This window comes from Periophthalmus magnuspinnatus, chromosome 21 (genome assembly GCF_009829125.3).
Source record: "Periophthalmus magnuspinnatus isolate fPerMag1 chromosome 21, fPerMag1.2.pri, whole genome shotgun sequence".
NCBI classification, from domain to species: Eukaryota; Metazoa; Chordata; class Actinopteri; order Gobiiformes; family Gobiidae; genus Periophthalmus; species Periophthalmus magnuspinnatus.
The window spans coordinates 28,089,588-28,112,010 of NC_047146.1; the positions used below are offsets into that span (position 1 = coordinate 28,089,588).

The 22,423-nt window shown below is 39.5% G+C and overlaps 1 protein-coding gene across 2 annotated transcripts in view; it reads left to right on the top strand.

The window, feature by feature from the left end:
- The window catches only part of pard3bb (par-3 family cell polarity regulator beta b), a 497,556-nt gene extending 481,653 nt beyond the window's left edge, over positions 1-15,903 (top strand). For both annotated transcript variants that reach the window (XM_033986829.2, XM_033986830.2), the window contains exons 25-27: positions 11,439-11,690; positions 12,679-12,801; positions 15,112-15,903. In XM_033986829.2, the coding sequence (XP_033842720.1) occupies positions 11,439-11,690; positions 12,679-12,793 (367 nt within the window). In that variant the 3' untranslated portion in view covers positions 12,794-12,801; positions 15,112-15,903. The remainder of the gene's footprint in view (positions 1-11,438; positions 11,691-12,678; positions 12,802-15,111) is intronic.
- The last annotated feature ends 6,520 nt before the right edge of the window (positions 15,904-22,423 follow it).

Consider the following 22,423-nt stretch of genomic DNA (forward strand, 5'->3'; position numbering starts at 1 on the left):
TGAATATTTAAAATGTGATCTTTTATTTTGAAATTTTAAACACAATGAAAATTCACCAACTGAAATTTGGGGTAAAAGCATTTCAAACATGATTTTTCAGAATAAAAAAAAAAATCCAAATCTGATGAAACAGTCATGTGTGGTTGGTAAAGTTTGTGGCAGTTAGGGTTAAGAGCTGTGTGAAAAAGATCAAATCTTTTCTCCACTGAGGGAAGAAGGACAAAGAATGGACAAATAAATCAGATGAAATCCCTTGTTTTAAGGCCTGTTTACTGATGTGAGGTGTGTGCTACGTGCTAAACATGTAATTACCCCAGAAAAGAGGAGACAAAGGCGGGTTCAGGGGGAGAGAGCAGGCCACGAAAGGATACTGAGCTGATCTGTATGCATTTAAAGAAGCAGAGGACACACAGGAGCAGGCATACAGGTGAATGTAAAGACTGCACAATCAAATGGGACAAGGGACGAGAGACAAAGACAGGATTTGTGAAGAGGAGAATAGTAATCAGATGGGTAAAAACCTGCTTAGATTTAGAAGTAAGATGAAGCTTTGGGTCTCATCTTAAAGTTGTGATTGTGTGTGCTTTTATAGCTATAATCTATGACACCTGTGGATTACTATGTTATAATTTGCTCATTTTAAATCACAGTATTTATCTAAAACAACTTAATAAAAGAAATGAGTCAGCTCACTTTTGCTTTAAAAAACTGCTGTGCCAAATGGGAGCTGATGTTGCTGTAAATCACAACAAAGAGCTTTATAGCTGTTGGCCCCTCCTATGGAAAGCTTTATGTCACATCAGCGGGGAGCAGATTTTTAAATTTTTTTAAAAATTTGTACTTAAATGACTATGCAATGCTACTGAATCCTACGTGTATCTAAATTAATATAAATAAAAATAAAATTAAATTAAAAATATAAATAAAATTAAACTGAAAAACGGAGTAAGTACAGAGCAGTGGGCATATGTCAGTGGCGGTGAAAATGGGGATTGATGGGAATCACTCCAAAAACAGCTTTGAGAGGGTAACTGAGAAGGGGAAACATCTAAAACATGGTTAAAAGCACTGAAAAGTTGATTTTGCATAATTGGGTTGCTTTAAAGGTGCATATTGGATTTTTTTTTTTGTGAATGGTCTCCATGTGCTTGTCGCCATGGAGATTTTATTGCTTTGCCTAGAATGTACCTTTTCTGGCTAGCATTCATAATTAAGCTTGACAATCAGGAATTGTTCCCGCTGCTATTATGTGGGAAGTTTAGCAACTCTCATACCTACTATCTCTAACACTTGATACTTAGAAAACAAGTATAAAATAAAATATTTTTGTCAGGCGGATTAAAGAGCCATTCAAAATGGATTCTCATGAGTGAAAGAACACAAAAGTTGTGACAAGATTAGAGTGTTCTTCACTGAGCATTAAATGTATTGATCTTGCAATTATTCAATTATAGGTGTTTTTATTGCTCAAAAATACCTGATGGCAAATAACCATATAACCATATATTTGAACTACAGACAAATCTACATTAAAGACTGAAGAAAAAGATCACAATATTACAATATGCTTTAAAATTGGCAAACTCACCAAACTCTTTAAACTCTTCATCATGGCCATTTCTATTTTATCTCCGTAAATTTTTCCTCTATGTGTGTTAATCCATTACTTGCATTATTATTACCGACTTTAGTGCACTTTACTTTCTTTCTCCTTCCTGAAATTGTTTGCAGACAGACACTTGATGTATGACAGTGTGCCTTGGTTCAGTATATGAGAGTGATCAGAGGCAGGTACGCTCCACAACTGTCCTGCTCCGAATCCTGTTCAGCCTCTACCTCTACCTCTGGACACCATATTACTCTCAATTATTGTCACGTGGAGAGAGACTGTTATCTTCACTAATACAGAGACAAAGAACTTATCAAACAGGTATTAAAAGTACACTGGCTAAAATTGTGTATCTTTCAATCTTACTCAAGTAAAGTACAAAAAGTGACTAAATATTTTCCCCAAATACAAGAAAACCACATATTGACAAGATTGGTCACATTTAACTAGCATCATTTCCAGTGTTGTCTATTTGGCAATTAAACATAACTAAAACTGGCCTGGCAGCCTTCTCCTCAGTGGCGCCTGACTTCTTTCTAGCTGAGCGCTAATTTACCTCCTCCGGTGCAGCTCGGCATTTTGGGAATGGGGGGCAGATTCCAGCAGATTTTGGTTGAACTGTAATTACATAGCAAAATCTCTCTTGTTTTCTGCTCTTTAGCTTTTAGAAGACAGCTCCTAGTATAGTACATTTGTGTGTGTGTTTGGGGGAGGTTGGGGGTATTTTAGGGGGGGAGGGTGCAGTATTGGCTTCCTCTCCCTCATTAGCCCTGATCCCCAGCTGCTGTGTGGAGCTCGCTGGTTCCTGGGACAGAATTCCAAACTCGTTCCGGAATTTACACAGGATTCCCAAGAGATTCCGACTGGATTGCCACTTTATTTCCAAACAAGCTGCTTCCCCAGCCGAAGTTAATGATTATTTTGATTTCAGACTTGACTGGAAGGGTGAGCTTGGCTTTGTCCTTCAATTTAGATGTTTGCTAAATATAAACTAGCCTATGTTTATTGTTAGAAATAATGGGTCCATTGTTGTGGTCTAATGGAAGGGCTTAGCTGTTCATCCTGGGCAGTTGTTGAGTCAAAGAAAAATTAAAATACAAATGATACACAGACTTTGTAGAAACCAATATTACTTGATTATACAAATTATACAAAAAGATCATTATTGCTTTAATGCAGATTGTAGATTTAGGATTTATAGAATATCTGTATCCCCAAATTCCCCATAGTAATGACTGGTGATACCAGTGTCTCAATTTTTGTCTCAGTCTGGTACTAAGGAATTCAATAGCAAGTACTGCCATAGAATTAATATGGCAAGTATTGGCAAGTATTGCAATATCATATATATTCTTGGCATCATTATCATTGCTCCACTCCAGTTTGAATTGATCTAAAAGTTATATCTGTGTGCTGATTAACTTAAAATATAAACATTGCTTTTCCAAAATGTAGAAAAAATATATTTTTAGAAAACATGTTTTTGGAAAATACATTTTTGCAAAATATTTTTGTCTGAATTGCTACTTTTCAAATCCTCAGTCTGTATTAATATATAATAATATCAATATTTTATTGATAAAAATATCAATAATATATATTGATATTTTATGTTGAACAGCCCATCACTACACTGTAGGCTGCCTGTCCTCTGATCCGAAGGTTGTTGTTTTTTTTTTTTATTCCTACAACCTCCAGTACATATTTTTGTGTGCTTGAGCAAGACACTTCTTCCTACTTTACCTACAATTTGCCTGAAATAAAACTTTTGACTTTTTTATTTTGTTTTCTGATTGGATAACCACCCAAGAACAAAACAAAATTAGCCGATTGCTTTGGGTTACCAGGTTCTATGACTAAACCTCTCCTAATGCACCCACATAATACAGAGGCCACCAAATGCAACTTCAGCCCACATAATTGTCCTATCTCATCATATCTCTCCTTATCTGCCTCCTTGTCTCCTTAACTTAACACCTCTCACTCCTCTTTTTGTCTAATCTGGCTGCTGCTATGGCCTATACACCTTATCTCCATATTACTGCAGCACAGAGGCACCGGGAGAGAGAGGAGTGACAGGCCACACCACCCCAAATGTGCCCAGGAAAGAGCAGACGAGCCAGGGACTGGGGTGGGGCGGTGGGGAGGGGAGGGGGCGTAGTTGGACACATGGACAGACAGAAGGGCAGCTGGTCTTGGGGCAGTAGTCTAAACAGTGAGCAGCACAGATGACTGACACTCACATTAAGAGCAGTGGAAATAACAAGAGAGAGCTGGACTAGACAAGGCTATACTTCCTATACCACATAAAAACTTTGGAAATACCTAAAGGTCCTAAGAAAGGAAAATAAAATCCATCTATCCATTTTCTTCCGCTTATCTGGGATCAGGTCGGGAATCAGCAGTGGAAGCAGGGATTCCTAGATTTCCTCCACCCCAAACACTTTTCTCAGCTCTTCCGGTGGGATCCCAAGACATTCCCAAGCCAGCTGAGATACATAGTCCCTCCAGCGTGTCCTGGGTATAAAATACCATGTGCAATATATCAGCAGTTTTCTATTTGGCTATATTTAGATAGTATTATAAATTGTGAGATGATTGTCAGCCTTAATAGTCAGCAGAGTGGAACAAAGCTTCTGTGAGGTTTATCACTTAAATCATCAGAATTATTTTACTCACTAGAAATTTGCTAGAAACAAAGCAATTAATGATATAAAATGCAATTAGACATTATTACAGATATATTGATTAATCACTTTGTTTATGTAACTTTTGAATCATTCTCCAGTTTTCCCTCTCCTCTCTCTGTCACTCTTGTATAAATGTGCTGAGATTGGTCATGGAGCCAGGAGATATCCCAAACATGAGGGGCATGCACTGACCACCCAAACAGCCCACCATCTCTGCTCTGTGCACATGGCTTCTGCTCACACCATAGAGCTAACACTGATCTGTTTAGTACATGTATCTGTGCTTAGGCCAAACCAGTGTAGCCTGTCGGTCTGTTCATGTAGAGTAATATTATCAGCAACAGGTCCACTCAGACGGGTGGTAAGGCACATCCAGGAATCCAGGAATTTATCAGTCACTTTATAATAGCTACACTTTTAACAGCCTTAAACAAGAAGAACGGCACAGTGTATAATGAACAGATACATCATTCAGGGATATAAACTACTACTCCAAATAGTAATAATACAGTAACCCCTACTCCTTACTGCCGCAACTTTGACATACGTTTATATAAAACCTATGTAGTCCTATGTTTTTAATCCAAATGAGCTTCCATTTCACATGTTGATGATCAATAATTAACATTACATTTTTTTTGTGTAGCACGGCAGCAAAAAATTGCTTTATTTTCTGTTTTTTTGTTAGCTGGTCACTGCCATCGGCATCAGCCTACAAAGCTAAAATTTTAATCAACATTGCAAAATCAGAGAAATTAGTACATAACCAATGGTGACTATAACACCCCCTGCAATATACATAAAAAGTCCAAAAATATTCAATCCAATTGTAATAAAACCTGGGGGATTCATTGTATTCTCTATAACATGCAAAAACGTAAATTAGACCAACATCATATTCTTTATTATTTGGACTGTGGAATGTAGATGTTTATCCACATTTCACATTGGACTTTCTAAATACAGAAACAGAAATTACTCTATGCAAAGTTATTGAAAATTGACACAAACATTATTTATGTCACTTCGATTGTCAAATTACACTACAGTTACAGTTTTATTATGCACAAGGTTGCTGGTTCAAAGCCATGGATCCCACCAGTATAACGAGAGTTACATATGTAACAGTGGTTCTATGAATCACTGACACAAAGTGCAGAGTGATTGAAAATTGAGACAGAGGCTGTAATAAGTCCATGGTGGGCAGATAGGAGAGATGTGCGCATGGTGGCATGGGCCATCATCACTGCTTGCAGTTTAAACAAACAATTTGTGCCTATGATTTCCTGTAGACTAAAGCCACATTTGTCAATATTTTACTTTATTGTTATCCCCTATTTAGTAATGTAAGCTGTCATCCCCTCCTATGAATAGCTGCAGATAACACTAGCAAGTAGCGGATTTTTTTCATTTGTCCCACAATGACTACGCTGCCCAATCCTCGTATCAGTGATTAAGAAAATAAAATTGAAGAAGGAAATAAGTACAGACAGGGCATATGCTGGTGACGGTGAAAACGGTCAAAATTGCTCAAATACTCCAAAAACAACTTTGAGAAGGTAAATGAAAAGAGGAAACAGCTATAACAAAGTTAAAAGTCTACTTTAAGTCTCAGTTTAATTATTAAAGTATTTAAAGTGGGGGTGTCCAAACTTTTCTCATAAAGGGCCACATATAAAAACACAGACAAAGCTGAGGGCTAATTGAGGGCCAAAGACTGGTCGCCAGTACAGTGAATACTTCAAATTTGTGTTATTATTACAAGTTAGACTAGACCACTAGACCAGACATGTCAGACTCAGACTCAATTATATTGAGGGCCAAATTTGACGAGGCCATATCAAATATGTATTAGAGCTCGCCCGCCGGCTGCTGCACCAGTATTACACATGCACCTCTAATACTATGAGTCCCAGAATACTTTGCAAATACGTTTGCGCCGGTCCACACCACTTCTGTTGACACTCATTATCATCTGCTACCTGTCGCCTCCCTCAAATTTAATCCAGCCCCTTCTGAAAAACATTCAGCTGTTGTTAAAATTGTACAATAAATTTTAAATTTGGCCCGCGTTTTTAATTTTGGCCCTCTGTGAATTTGAGTTTGACACCCCTGCACTAGACATGCTTGGATCCTCAATTAAATATTTGATATGGGCAGTAAGTAGATTTTCATAGATGTACAGTAAAAAATACTGTTTAAGGTAATATGGGCCAATTCACCTGGATGCTTGAGGCCCAAGAAAAACTTTTCTGAGGGTTGCATTTGGGCCCCGGGCTACAGTTTGGGTATGCCTCATTTAAAGCATTGCATTGCAACATCTCCTATACACTGCACATACACTGCACATCTGACATACAATGGAATAGAATAGTGCTGTAGTAAATGCCTTCTTTACTTCCTTTCACACTTTTAACAACTTTGTGAATGTATTGGTTAATTCATCAAACATTTCAGCCAAGAGAGATGTCTATAATTATGTATCTGGCAATGCATTTTCTAAGACTCATAGCAGCTTTAAATTCAGGACAATGTAACTCTATCTAAAGCTCTGACACTCCCCTCTCAGGCTACATGGCTACAGAGTGTTATATAGGTGCTTGTATCTGGCTGGTGCAGTAGTTAAAGTGAAAGTGAAGTGGACTGGGGCTTAGAGTAGAGCTTCATAATGTTAGCTATGCAAGAGACATGTGTTTGTGTACTTGTCTAATACCAGGGTCTAATGACAGGAGCTTGGAGGATCACTGCAGCTGTGGGAGGATGCACTGTAAAAATAGTATATGAGCAGTATAAAAAATGTAAAAGACTTGAATTCAGAATATTGTTTTTAGTGCATTTAACTAGTTTGTTTGCTCAATTTGTTGTATTTAGGCCTTGTTTAAAAGTCCTCTATGTAACTTTTTCCGATAGAGGGTCCACTACCTGCTTGCTCTGCCTAAAATTTTCCATAGTATGGTGTTAACATACAATATTTTGCATTACCTGCCAGTATCTATAGCTATCTATCCATGTATTGAGACAAGCAAGTAGCAGTCCCTACACCAAAAGTTACATAGAGTGCCTTTTAAAAATGTTGTCTAATTTCAAGACCAAAAAGATCTACCTCATTAGAAGGTGAAATATTGAAACCTGTCTGAAGTACTAAAAACAAATTAATAGTCCCATAAACTCAATAAATCTAGTCAAAATGACTCAAATAAATCAAGATTAATTTTGAATTTAATTTTACAGTGCCGAGGGACCATGTTAGCTGAGCCATGGCTCTAAAATGGCTCTGTTACTGTACATCTTGCTAGTGTGAGGTCTGCGTCCAGGTCTTATTCTGGAGACGTCCAAATCAACTGTCAGCAGCATTTCTAGACTCTTGTGTCACTGGTCAAAGATACAGGACTGGATACAGGATCTCATTCTACAGTATATAGTCTTAGGTTGCATTACCACAGTCTGGATGTAGACTGGTCTAGCTCTGTTCTAGCCCTTGCCTGGCCCAGGTCTAGTCCTAGTTTAGCCCTGATCTAGTCCTAGTTTAGCCCTGGTCTAGTTCTGGTTTAGCCTTGGTCTTGTCCTGGTCTTGTCCTGTTTAACTCCTGGTCTAGTTCTGATTTAGCCCTCTTCTTGCACTACTCTAGTCCTGGTCTAGCCCTGGTCTAGACCTGGTGTAGTCCTAGTTTAGACCGGGTCTAGTCCTGGTTTAGCCCTTGTTGAGCCCTGGTCTAGTCCTGGTCTCGTCCTGGTTTAGCCTTGTTCTAGTCCTGGTTTAGCCCTGGTCTATTCCTGGTTTAGCTCGGGTCTAGCCCTGGTCAAGCCCTGGTCTAACCTCTAACGTAACTCTATGGGCAACAGCCCATAGAGTTACGTTCCATCTCTGACCTGCCTCTGTTTAAAGCCAAACATATTTATTTAGAATGGCTTTTAACACTTAGCCCTGGGACTCTTTCTTTATTTTAATGGTGTAATGTGCTCTGTTGATTTGTATAATGTTTATTGTTTTTAATCGTGTTTTTAATGTTGTACAGCACTTTGGGCAGCTTTGGTTGTTGGAATGCGCTATAGAAATAAAGTTTGATTGATAGTCTAGTTCTGGTCTAATCTTGGTTTAGCCCTGGTTTAGTCCTGGTTTAGCTTGGGTCTAGCCCTGGTCGAGCCCTGGTCTAGCCCTAGTCTAGTCCTGGTCTAGTCTTGGTTTAGCCCTGGTTTAGTCCTGGTTTAGCCCTGGTGTAGCCCTGGTCTAGTACTGGTTTAGCCCTGGTCGAGCCCTGGTCTAGCCCTGGTCTAGCCCTGGTCTAGCCCTGGTCTAGCCCTGGTCTAGCCCCCGTCTAGCCCCGGTCTAGTCCCGGTCTAGTTCTGGTTTATCCCTGGTCTAGTTCTGGTTTATCCCTGGTCTAATTCTGGTTTATCCCCGGTCTAGTGCTGGTTTAGCTCGGATCTATCCCTGGTTTACCCCAGTCTAGCACTGTTCTAGCCCTGATCTAGCCCTGGTCTAGTCCTGGTCTAATCCTGATCTAGTCCTGGTGTAGTTCTGTTCTAGTCCCGTTCTAGTCCTGGTTTAGACCTGGTCTAGTCCTGTTCTAGTCCTGTTCTAGCCCTGGCCTGGCCCTGGTCTAGTCCAAGTGTAGCCCTGGTCTAGTCCTGGTTTAGCCTTGGTCTAGTCCTGGTTTAGCCCTGGTCTAGTCCTGGTCTAGTTCTAGTTTAGCCCAGGTCTAGTCCTGGTTTAGCCTTGGTCTAGTCCTGGTCTCGTCCTGTTTAAGCCCTGGTCTAGTTCTGGTTTAGGCCTGGTCTAGTTCTGGTTTAGCTCGGGTCTAGCCCTGATCGAGCCCTGGTCTAGCCATAGTCTAGTCCTGGTCTAGTCCTGGTTTGGTCCTGGTTGAGCCCTGGTTGAGCCCTGGTCAAGCCCTGGTCTAGCCCCGGTCTAGTTCTGGTTTAGCCCCCGTCTAGTGCTGGTTTAGCTCAGATCTATTCCTGGTTTACCCCTGGTCTATCCCTGGTCTAGTCCTGGTCTAATCCTGGTCTAGTGCTGGTGTAGTTCTGTTCTAGTCTTGTTCTAGTCCTGGTTTAGACCTAGATTAGTCCTGTTCTAGTCCTGGTCTAGCCCTGGTCTAGACCTGGTGTAGTCCTGGTTTAGCCCGGGTCTAGTCCTGGTTTAGCCCTTGTTGAGCCCTGGTCTAGCCCTGGTCTAGCCCTGGTCGAGACCTGGTCGAGCCCTGGTCTAGCCCTGGTCTAGTTCTGGTTTATCCCCGGTCTAGTGCTGGTTTAGCTCGGATCTATCCCTGGTTTACCCTGGTCTAGCCCTGTTCTAGCCCTGGTCTAGCCCTGGTCTAATCCTGGTCTAGTCCTGGTGTAGTTCTGTTCTAGTCCCATTCTAGTCCTGGTTTAGACCTGGTCTAGTCCTGTTCTAGTCCTGTTCTAGTACTGTTCTAGTCCTGTTCTAGCCCTCTTCTTGTACTACTCTAGTCCTGATCTAGCCCTGGTCTAGTCCTGGTGTAGTCCTAGTTTAACCCGGGTCTAGTCCTGGTTTAGTCCTTGTTGAGCCCTGGTCCAGCCCTGGTCTAGTCCTGGTCTAATCCTGATTTAGCCCTGGTTTAGCCCTGGTGTAGACCTATTTTAGACCTGTTCTAGCCCTAATCTAGCCCTGGTTTAGCCCTGGTCTAGTCTTGTTCTAGTCTTGGTTTAGGCCTGTTCTAGCCCTGTTCTTGTACTTACTATTCTAGTCCTAGTATTCTGAGGTAATAGTTGATCTGGCTATACTTGACCGTTCTAGTCCTGTTCTATCTCTCTTCTTGTACTACTCTAGTCCTGGTTTAGCCCTGGTCTGGACCTGGTGTAGTCCTAGTTTAGCCCGGGTCTAGTCCTGGTTTAGCCCTTGTTGAGCCCTGGTCTAGCTCTGGTCTAGTCCTGGTTTAGCCTCGGTCTAGTCCTGATTTAGTCCTGGCCTAGTCCTTGTCTAGTCCTAGTTTAGCTCTGGTTTAGTCCTGGTTTAGCCTTGGTGTAGTCCTGGTCAGGCCCTGGTTTAGCTCGGGTCTAGCCCTGGTTGAGCCCTGGTCTAACCCTAGTCTAGTCCTGGTCTAATCCTGGTTTAGCCCTGGTTTAGTCCTGGTTTAGTCCTGGTTTAGCCCTGGTTTAGCCCTGGTCTAGTCCTGGATTAGCCATGGTTGAGTCCTGGTCTAGCCCCAGTCTAATTCTGATTTATCCCCGGTCTAGTGCTGGTTTAGCGCGGATCTATCCCTGGTTTACCCCGGTCTAGCCCTGGTCTAGTCCTGGTCTAATCCTGATTTAGCCCTGGTTTAGCCCTGGTCTAGTCTTGTTTTAGTCTTGTTTAGTCCCGTTCTAGTCCTGTGTAGCAACTGCGTGATGCTCAGTTAACAGTGAGGCAATACTATGGTGCAGTCATTATATAGTAAGAAAGGGTTAATGGGCTAATAATCAGAAGACTAGGGAACACTCTAGGAGGGAAGTGACAGGAGACTGAACTTGAGTTTGGTCGGTACCATATATTAGAAATAATAAATGACATGCAAGATTTAAGACAGACAGTTCACATGAATGGCCATTCAGAAGTGCAGTAAATATTTACAATCAGCAAGCGCTTGAAACAAATCAAAATAATTCAATGCAAAACCAATAATGGCAGTGCAATAATACCAAGAGAGTCAATAGTTGTTAAAGTGCCATGTGTCAGAGTGATATTGCATAGTGTCATGTAGTTGTTTTTTTTTTTGTTGTTGTTTTTTTTATAATTCTCCAAACTCTCCTCATTATTTGCTTTTTTGTCACTTTTGACAGTGACTGAGAATCAAGGTATAGTGTCAAACAGTTGGGTTCCACTAGTAGTAGTAGTAGTAGTAGTAGTAGTAGTAGTAGTAGTAGTAGTAGTAGCTGTAGTAGTAGTAGTAGTAGTAGTAGCTGTAGTAGCAGTAAATAGCTTCTATAGTTGTTATAACCCGACAAAATGCTACTTGAAATATATAATTATGCATGATGTAAAGAGCATTTATCTTGGCAAGAATACATTAAAATCAGGTACAGCCCCTTTAAATCCACCTTTGTACAACATAGTGATTTTAAATAAATAAAATTAAACTAAATTTTACTTGGTTATGTAAAATTGTCTTTTGACTAATCCTGTGACTTTGTGTCTACAGGAGAGGACCCCAGGATCCATCCGAGTACCCCATCCAGACACAGCAGCCCTGGTCGGGACACTACCCAGGACCCCCCCAGAACCATCAAGCATACTCCCAAAGTCCATCGTACCCCAATCACAATGTTAACCCCCAAACTCCAGCCTATCCTAACCACAGTGCCAACTCATCAGGCCCGTACTCTTACACAGGGGGACCAGCCTACACCAGAGACCCAAGAACTGTGGAGCCTAGATACTACCCAATCCCCAGGTAAAACATACATATATATATATATATACATACATACATACATACATACATACATACATACATACCTTATTTTCCGCACTATAAGGCGCACCTTCAATGAATGGCCTATTTTAAAACAGTTTTCATATATAGGGCGCACCGCATTATAAGGCTCATAGAATATAAACTACTGTAGTAGCTGGGGTTGTGTTATGCATCCACGAGATGGAGCTCCGCTAAAGGGACTGTCAACAAAACAGTCAGATAAGTCAGCCAGTCAAACTTTATTAATAGAATATTTTAAAAAAAAAACGCTCTGAAAACTTTGTTCACTCACAAAACACGTTAATGCATTCACAATATAGTAACTCTCCAAACAGTGCAAAGCAATAACAATAACTCAATGTTGTTCAAACGTTAATGTCCATAGTCACAATATCTCCCAGCCTTGTTTAGTTGCAAACCATGTGAAAGAAACACGTAAAGCTCACTTTTTCAGTTAATTCCTCATTCACGAATCTGTCAAATTCTTCCTCTTCAGTGTCTGAGTTGAACAGTTGGGCGAGCTCATTCAAAGTGCCCGATTCCACCTCGTCCAAATCGCCATTATCCGTGTCGCTGCTGTTGTCTGGTAGTTCAGTGACAATTCCTGCCTTCGTGAAAGCTCGGACCACAGTTGAGACTGATATATCAGCCCAGGCATCCGCAATCCATTGGCAGATTGTGGCGAATGTCGCCCGGCGCTGACTCCCCGTCTCCCCGTTATTACTGCTATTACTTCGGCAACGCTTCCTGACTACGGGTGTCATAATTGACCAATATTGATCCATATATAAGGCGCATCGGATTATGAGGCGCACTGTGGGCTTTTGAGAAAATTAAAGGCTTTTAGGTGCGCCTTATAGTGCGGAAAATACGGTACATACATACATACATACATACATACATATAATGTATGATATTTTGTACTTTGGCTTTATATTATTGCCACTATCTCTTGTCTGTTTAGCTCACAGCAGAGGGGTCCACTTAGACAGGATGTCCCTCCCTCTCCCACTCCTCCAATGAGAGGCCTGCGCTACGATACGATGACCAGAGGAGCGGTGGGAGGCGGCTATAGGTAGAATGTCAGGTAAAGCGCAACTCCTTTATCCTACAAACTTTAAGATTTTTTTTTTTTTAACCTAGTCATAACATAACTATGCAAAAAAAATTGTGTTTCATTTTATTTCATATTTTTATTTGTGAATTTTACCCATATTGAAAACAAAATAACAATATGTGTAAAAGTTGACTATATGACTATTATGTTTTTAAGTCAGTGGTTCTTAACCTGGGTTCGATCGAACCCTAGGGGTTCGGTGAGTCAGTCCCAGTTGAAAATAAAATAAACACACAACAATTCATTCTGCGCTATTTTTCAATGTGAGTCAGTGAGTGTGACTGGTGACGAGCTGTTCCAGCCAATTATGTGATTCACATACGTATTTGCACAGCTTATCAACGTCATTGACAGGCGTCCTCATGTGCCGCTACCAGAGTTTTAGCCGATGTGGCCGATGTGGCTGACATGGAGTGAAGACTCGCTAATGATTCTAAGTGCTGTTTAACCCCTTAACGTTCCGGCGGCCCGCCCTCGGGCAGAGATCCGCGCGTAAAATTACGCGCACGTAAATTGCGTAATTTTACGCACTGTTTTACAGTAGTTTTGCGTTTTAAACATGATGAAACGGACAAAACAAAGGAAGTACGCGACTGAGGACACTGTGGATGTTTGTACAAGTTAAACTAGAGGCATCTCGGACCCGGAGTGGTTCATGGAACCGAATGAAGATCTCATGGTGGACTGTGGAGCAGAGGACCTTATGATTTGATAGACTGGATGCTGTTCCTGATCGGTAAGCGTGGTTTATTCTGCTATTGACTTAATTGTGGGTCAAATGTGTATTATGTGTAATCATTAGCATTAGCTAATGCCAATCTGCTAACCCTGACCACCACTAATTATTCACGCACACACCACTTGGGTGAAGTGTCTTGCCTAAGGACACCATGACAGAAGTTGGTCCGAGCGGGACTCGATCCTCCAACCTCTGTCACAGAATGAGTGTCACACTGTCACATGTACAGTGTATTTTTAGTTTCCAGTGTGTGTTTGTGTACATTTTGAAGTGTGTGTGTTTGTTCACTGTTGGCAGTGTGTGGTTTGTAAATATATATTTATTTTGACCCATAACACTTGTTTTGAATATATTTTATTTACAAATACACATTATATATATTGTGTTTTGATATGATATATAAATGTACAGTAATAGAGCAGCTGGGTGTGCAGATACAGATTTCTCTCAGTGTGTATTGGTCATTGAATACTGTCACTAGATTATGAGTAGTAAAAATCAAGCAAAAGCTTCGCATAATGGCTCATAAACTCATAATACAAGTCAGAGCTTTATCATAAAAATGTTAAGTGTGTTTTCAACATTGGAGTTTGCAGTTGTCTTGGTTTGGTTGGAAGCTCATGTTTTGCCATAGTTAAAACTAAATATTTATACTTCCAATAGCATTAACATACGACACAGGTCATGAGCAAGATTTTTGTCATTTTCATTGTATAAGTGGGCTAAAGCACTTAATTAAAAGTCTTAGAAATGTAAATATGGTAATTTGATTCTTTTAATAAACCATTTAACTTGGATGGATGCGATGCAGCATGACCACAGTGCACAGGTCTGATGTTGCTCACAGTGGTCCATGAGACCGCTCAGGGAGTTTGTGTGGTTGCTCAGACTCGTAAAAAATTAGAGGGAACATTGCTATCGAAGTACCCGCCCGAATTAAATGAGCCATTCGAACGGCATAAAAACATAAAACGACATAAAAATGAAGAAAAGGAACAGACTTTGCTGTGAAAATGACATGAGAGTGGCTAAGGTGAAGCCATGCATTTCTGAACTGGTCTCTCAAAGGCAACAGTAGAAGTTACACTGATTTGCATTAAATATTCATTATTATTCTAGCCTGATGGAAATTAGGTAATGGGTGTGTGTTAGAATGTTAAAAATAATAAATAGCATAAATACAATAAGTTAATTATTGGAATACATAATAGAATACAAAATTAAAATAATTTCAGTGTGGTAGTATTAAAAAAGGTCATGTCTTTGTTAAAAGGTATATATATGTAATTTGTTGTGAGTTCATGCATTGTATTGGTTTTATTCTTTGAACACAGTGATGTTAATGCATGGTTCTTTTTGTGCACCAGTAAAACATAGATGTCTTGAATTAAAAAAAAATTATATTTTATTTTTCAATAAAGAAGGGTTCAGTGAATGTGCATATGAAACTGGTGGGGTTCAGTACCTCCAACAAGGTTAAGAACCACTGTTTTAAGATGTTGATTGAATTTTAACAATTTTTTCTTTTATTTTTGTTTTAGACACCTGATGCTACAAACAAAAGTTGTACAATGGACTGATGAAGACTTCACCAAACCTACTGAATGCAGCTGTGTTCATCTTACATATATATCTCTAGAGCATCAACAACTAGCAGTGTTTCTATTGGTATAATGAATGGCCAATGAACAAAGTCAGTGCTGTCTTATAATGCACTCATACACGATATACTATGCGGTACAACATAAATGAACTTATCGAACACTTTTGCAGTAACAGTAATCTTATAAAACAAGACGTAGCACAAATAACTTCTACCTACCTTGTTGCCTTGGTATTACAATGAAAACACAAATGCACTTCCTAAACAATTTTGTCTTGATTGACCAAAGCATATTTTGACTACACAATTGAGCTGCCTATATTACTTTTGCTATTCTTGTAGTTTTTGATATTACCATGCTTGCCTTTTTTAAATGTAAACTAGATCTTTTTATCACCTCTGAAACTGCAGTAGCCATATATCATCCTGCACTTTTAATAAACGGCTATAGTTCTGCATATTCTATTTTCCCCAGGCCATTGCATTTAAAGACTCGATGAAAAATGTATTCACTTATTTTGATAATGAAGATGCAGTAATGGCATTAAGAAAAGTGTGTTTTGCTAAATTTGTACATGAACGTAAACTTCTAACACTTGATCTGCAAATCAGTACAGATATATAATTTCTCTACTTATAAAGTGTTTTGACTGTCACATTTACCAGTGAACACTCGGTACTGAAACAATTGTATACTTTCCATTCAAATTAGCTGCCTTTGTCTGTGCTACATTGATTGTTTAAACTTTACAAAATTATATGAACATACTGTCACTTTCGTATAATAATACAAATGGCTCTCAACATGCTACAATAGGACATTATTCATTCCCTTCTTTCATTTCATGATACTGATGTGAAATGTTACTAGCTTGTCGGAATGTTCCACAATGTAACATTAAATATATCAGTCTCCGTGGAGACAAGGCGGTGAATCTGCCAGGCCAAGTTACCGAGTTGATCTGTGGAGAGGTGACCCTGCACACAATAACATATTTTAATGTATTATCCAGCAACAGCAATTAAATAAATGTACAATAGATAGGTTTAATACCATATTGTGGAACATTCTAGGCGATAACCCTGGACCCAAGGCGTCTTTGTAAAGTTTTGTCGAAGTGTGTCGTTCTTTCCTGACCAGGTAAACAATTTACTGTTTTGGAGCACAAATTTCTAACATAACATTTCAAATATTATGTTACATTTCAAATCTGAACCAGCTCAGTCTTACTGCAGGTTATCAGACTGAAGAGTGAAGAAGTATAAGTGTATGAAAGTTTTTAGTGTAAAGTGAAGAGTGTTGTGTCCAATCATTTCAAAGAACAGAGGATCTGAAGAATGAAGGAACTTTCAAAAGGATCTAAGAAAGAAGGTTTGAAGAGATGTTTAAATGATGGGTACGTTATAATTATGTGTCCTAAAAAGTTTATTTCAAATGATCAAAATTATTTTCTTCAGAATTTAGAATTTTGTCTTGAAATCTATAATTTAATTAATTTGCTAAACAGCTGTGTGGATATAGAGAAGGAGGATTGTACAGATGAATGGATTGGTTTATTTTTCAAGTTACCATCTGTAGTCAAATTGAGAAATTTTCACCAATAATTTTGTTCCTCAAAGGCTTTTGTAGCTTGTTGTCAGTAATAGGAACTTCAAAATCTATTTAAATTTTGTTGTCAGGTTGCTAATCTCAAATCTTTTTAACCATTGGAAACTCTATGAATCTAAAGATTGCTGGTTAGATGGATGGACTTTGAGCGAAAGAAAACAAGTCTTTAAATGTGTTCATAATACTAAGTTGGTTTTGAGAAAGAAGGAATTTATATATGAATTTATTTGAATACTGGACGGATACACATTTTTAAAAAGTAAGATTGATCTAACGTTGGCTGGACTTGAACAAAGACAATACATGCATTATGATTGAGTTATCTGATAGTGGTTACAGACAGGAGCGTGTGAGCCTTGAACAGTTAGTGCGTGCTTGGAATGTTCCACACAATGACATTACACTCATCTGTCTTGCATTAATTCAGTTACAGGTGGTTTTGTTTTTGTTATTCCACAAAAACATGCACTTTTACATTGGCAGGGTCACCTCTAAATAGATCATGCCCATAACCTGGTTGTCTCTATGGAGATAGATGAGTTCAATATCATAGAGGGGGAACATTTTAGGCAAAACATTTCCAATTGTTGGTTGTTGTTGAGTTGTTTTTACAATATATCTGGGTAAAACTAATTTAACTTAATTACCAGGGGGAAAAATCTGGTACAGTCCCTTCAAGTGATTGTTATTTAATTTTTTTTTCAACACTTATACATTTTATATGTCATGTTTTTTTTTCACAAGGAGAGAAAAGTAATTGCTGGTACCCCATTTGTACCTTTTCAGATAGACCTTGCATGATGCAAGCTTGATGCTTGTTTGTTGTATTAACTTCATATATTTTATCTTTTCCTGCACTGACAGTTTTTCAGCATGAAGGAAGAATAGTTTGATTATAATTCTTATAGTTTTTACAGATCAGCTGCCTATCTATTATATTTTCCCCTTGTCAGTCCATAATAACAACTTTTTCCCCCTTCACATTTCAAAACAAATTATATTCCTACTTTACAAAAGTCGCATTCGAATTGTCATTTAACATTATACATTTATATTAGCAGTAGCACTAAATAGTAAAATATTTCTAAGAGCAGCTGTGCTATTGAAGAGTACAATCAAACACTCCGTAGGCTTATAGTATTTATAATTGAGAACTGGGAAGGGAGAATTACTCATGTTAATATGCAAACTCAGTGGTATAATTGGGTAATTATGGCACTATAATGGAACATGGCACTATAATGGAATGTGTCACAAATATTAATGATTCAGTTCAACATTTGTAGATTTTCTTTTTGTCTATTTCTTATGAACATACTACATACATTAGTAATATAATTACTAATGTCAATTTTCCCCAAATAGTTGCATCACAGGTAGGTACAGGTAATCCAGACTTCTCCTATGTAGTTTTAAAGTCCATGAACTATCTCTGAGTAGCTCTGCACTCAAAATGTGTTTTATGACACATGTGAAAGTGTCAGATATCATTAAAATGTAATATCTGGGAACTACTACTTATATAATTTTATAATTTCATATTTGATTTTATATTTTTCATAATTTTGATTGCACTTCTCAAATCACAAATGAAGATAACAGTGAACGTATCCAAATTCTTTGTCTCCACACCAAACATTATATGATATGAAGATGTATTACTATTTCACTATCATACATACATTTCACATTGTTATTGTTATCATTTAATTTCCTCTTTTTAATGAAGTTTGGTTGCTAGCCCCATGCTGCCAATACTACCAATGGTAGTATGTTTAACTGCATCTATTCTAAGCAATAATTTTTATTTTTGCATCGTACAAATTATGAAAAGCAAAACAAAAATAATGGTACTAATAATGAATTTCTGGTACTCTGAGGCTCTCTGTGCAGTCCTTTTATATGAAGGAGTAAAATTGTGTATGGAAAGCCTAGTCATATTTTAACCACTTGTATCAGAAATCCTGAAATGAAATGTTTATTATTGTAAAATTAACAGCATTTTCTACTCATTTCCTTACAATTTATATTTATGTATATACCACTTTTGCAATAAAATATCCATTCCTAACCTGGTTGTCAAGTTGTGTTGTGTTGATTCATGTAAAGAACGTGTTGATGAGGTTGTGAAGTAGTAATCTCATCCCACCCACAGCAGGACGAAGCATCCTGGGAGAGGAAGGTCACAGTACACAATACAGTATATAACTCATCTATGACCATGAAGAATGTTCCAAAGTGTGATTTTATGCTTCTTTCTATTTTCATGGAATCATGCAGGTGACGTGCCACCTCCAGAAATTTACATTGTGCTGCCCCCCCCCCCCCCCCCCCCCCCCCCCCCCCCCCACACACACACACACACACACCCACACACACACCCACCCACACACACACACCCCCCAACACACATTCATACACCAGTGTATGCAGACACTGGGAGCAAGGTGGGTTAAGTGGCCTAAGGACTCAACGACAGCATTCATCTGTGGGAGCTGGAATCACACCAACTTTTCCGTCAGTGGATCTGACCACTCAACTAATAATGTCTATCTCAAGAGCAGGAGTCGAACTACCAACTTTCAGATCAGTGGACTCTACCAACTAAGCTACTGTCACCCCAGATTCTTATTATTGTTATCCTGTTATATTCCTGTTTTTCACACACACGACCAGCACACTTTTAGCTCAAAAGCGCACTGTGTAACTTTTCTGGTGACCAGATTGTCTCTGTGGAGATGTTATTTCTATATCATGTCATTGCACACATTTATCTAGTATTTATTTGATCACAAATACCTTGAAGAACATGCATTCTTGCTGTGAGCAGGGTCTTCACTCAACAGATCTTACCTGTAACTTCACCTGGCATCACCTGCTTGTCTAACAAATTGCATATGGGCGACAGTAGCTCAGTTTATAGAATGTCAGATCCATTCATTCGAAGGTTGGCAGGGCAATTCCTGTCCCCTCAGATGACTGCCAATATTGTGTCTTTGGGCAAGACACTAAACCCACCTTGCGTCTGTGTACACTAGTGTATGAATGTGTTTGTGAGAGGTTGAGTGGTTCCTTCAAAGCACTTTGAGTACTTTGAAGATGGAAAAGTGCTATATAAAAATGTGACTATTAATGTTTATGGTGGAATATTACAGACATCTCCATGGGTACAAGCATGTGGTAAACCCTCCACCAGAAAAGTTGCATAGTGCACCTTTAATGTAGTAAAATGTGTCTGTGATTTTCTCCCAACTTTGCTCAAGGTGACACTTAGAACTCTATTTAGTCCATCATCTAAGCACTGATAAATTCTGCCTTTGTGATAAGACTTTTGGGACCACCTTAAATTAACACTCCACTAATTATCAATTAAAACATCCAGATAAGCTCTGCTGATGGCAACTTTTATTACTTCTGAACTAACTAAGCGTTTAGTCACAGCGGATAGTTTGAAAGCACGATTCATCATACATTAATGTCTGGACTTTGGTTGCAATCTCAGAAAACTTGGAAGGAATTAGATGCTTAGGCCAGTAGAGCATTTTATCAGTGAAAAATTAGCATATCTCCAAAGCTCTGAGCCAATAGGGAGCCAGAAAATAAGTAATTAAAATTTCCCAAGTCTCAGCCTACACTCGTCCTGTGCTGTAAAGTCCAGCAAATGTGTGAATATTTCAAAGCTGTAATGGACATGACTGGTGTTTATGTGCAATGAGTTGAAAACAGTTCAAAGGATTTATTGCACTTTTTAGCCTCCAGTGGGTGTGGATTTTTTTTTTTTTTTTTTTTTCAATTCAAAATGAGAAAATGAAAAGAAGACACTGGATGGAGTGGGTTTTGGATAAACTTTTTGGTAAACTTTCTGGTTCTTGCTTTCTGGTTTAAAGGTCCCCATTGGTAAATTTGTTCTCTGCGTTTGATCGATTCAGGACAATGGAGGTTAGTTCGGTGTCTTGCCCAAGTACACAATACTGATAATGGTAAATGGTCACTTTGTATGTAGCGCTTTACATCAAAGAATTACTCACCCATTTATATACCACTGTACACAGACACCTGGGGGCAAGGTGGGTTAAGTGTCTTGCCGAAGGACACAATAACAGTATTCATCGTGGGTAACTCATCCATGCATTTGTTACTTCCAGACTTGATTACTGTAATTCTCTGCTTGCCGCCTGCCCCAAAAGTACTATAAGGAGCCTCCAGTTAGTCCAAAATGCAGCGGCCAGAGTCCTAACAGGAACTAAAAGAAGAGACCACATCAGTCCTGTACTAAAATATTTGCACTGGCTTCCTGTCGAGCTTAGAATCAAATTCAAAGTCCTCCTCCTGACATACAAAACCCAAAACGGTATGGCCCCATCCTATCTGCAAGATGCTATTGTCCCGTACCAGCCAAACAGAGCACTCCGCTCTCAGAATGCAGGACTATTAGTGGTTCCTAGAGTGTCCAAAAGTACAGTGGGAGGGAGAGCATTCAGTTATCAAGCTCCTGTGCTATGGAATCAACTCCCTGCTGATGTTAAACAGGCCCCCACAGTCTCTGTATTTAAGACCAGGCTTAAAACCTTCCTCTTCAGTATAGCTTATGACCAGGTTACTTAGTGAGGGAGTTAGGGACATTAAAACCTGGGATAAGATAGGCTGCAGTAGGAGATAACTAGCTGGGGGAAGTATGGCAACCTGAGCACTATCCTCTGCTTTGTCCTATTTTCTCATCAGCAATGCTATTCACATGTTGTCCCCTGTCCCACCCCCCCTGTGGAGTGTAACTCTTTCAGATGCCCCGATGACAGCTGGACCCTCTCCTCCTCTCCGCCTGGCCCTCCTCCACCCGCCTCCCTCTCCTCCTCGCCTGGCTCTCATCCTCCTCGCCCGGCTCTCCTCCTCCTCGCCTGGTCTTCCTCCTCCTCGCCTGGCCCTCCTCCGCCCCCCTCCCTCCTCCTCGCCTGGCCGATTTTTCTTGTTTTGTCTGATTTTTCCTGTTGTTTGATTTTCCTGTTTGTTTTTGTGTGTAGGCAGCACGGTGGCTGAGTGGCAACACTCATGCCTCACAGCAAGAAGGTTTGGTTTGATCCCTGGGTCGCCCAGGCCTTTCTGTGTGGAGTTTTGCATGTTTCTCCCCATGTCTGGATGGGTTTCCTCCGGGTACTCTGGTTTCCCCCATCAACCAAAACATGAACACCCTTCGAGACAACTGTTGTTGTGATTGTGGGCGTTACAAAAATAAAATGAATTGCATTGGGAGCACTGGCAACCAATGATGTCAAGAGTGGGATTCAAACCACTAACCTTCAGATCACTAGATAAACAAGCTACCAGCTGAGCTACTGCTGAGTACTAACCTATTGTACCCCATGCACTGCAGTTGCTACATTACACCATTCACCAATATTTATACATAGCTGGCAAAACAAAATAACTATTAATAAGATGACCCAATAATCAGATCTGTTTTTTGGTGTGTGTTTACATGGCCATTGATCAAAAACACCTGGTGACATGTGTTGGCTAATCAGTTATTTTTAGAGGAATTGATTTATTTGGAAGTACAAATATTTTTTTTATTTTTTTTTACCAAATTTTCCTTGTGAAATCCTACACAGGTGAGAACAGTCAGAAAGAAACCAAAGTATGACAT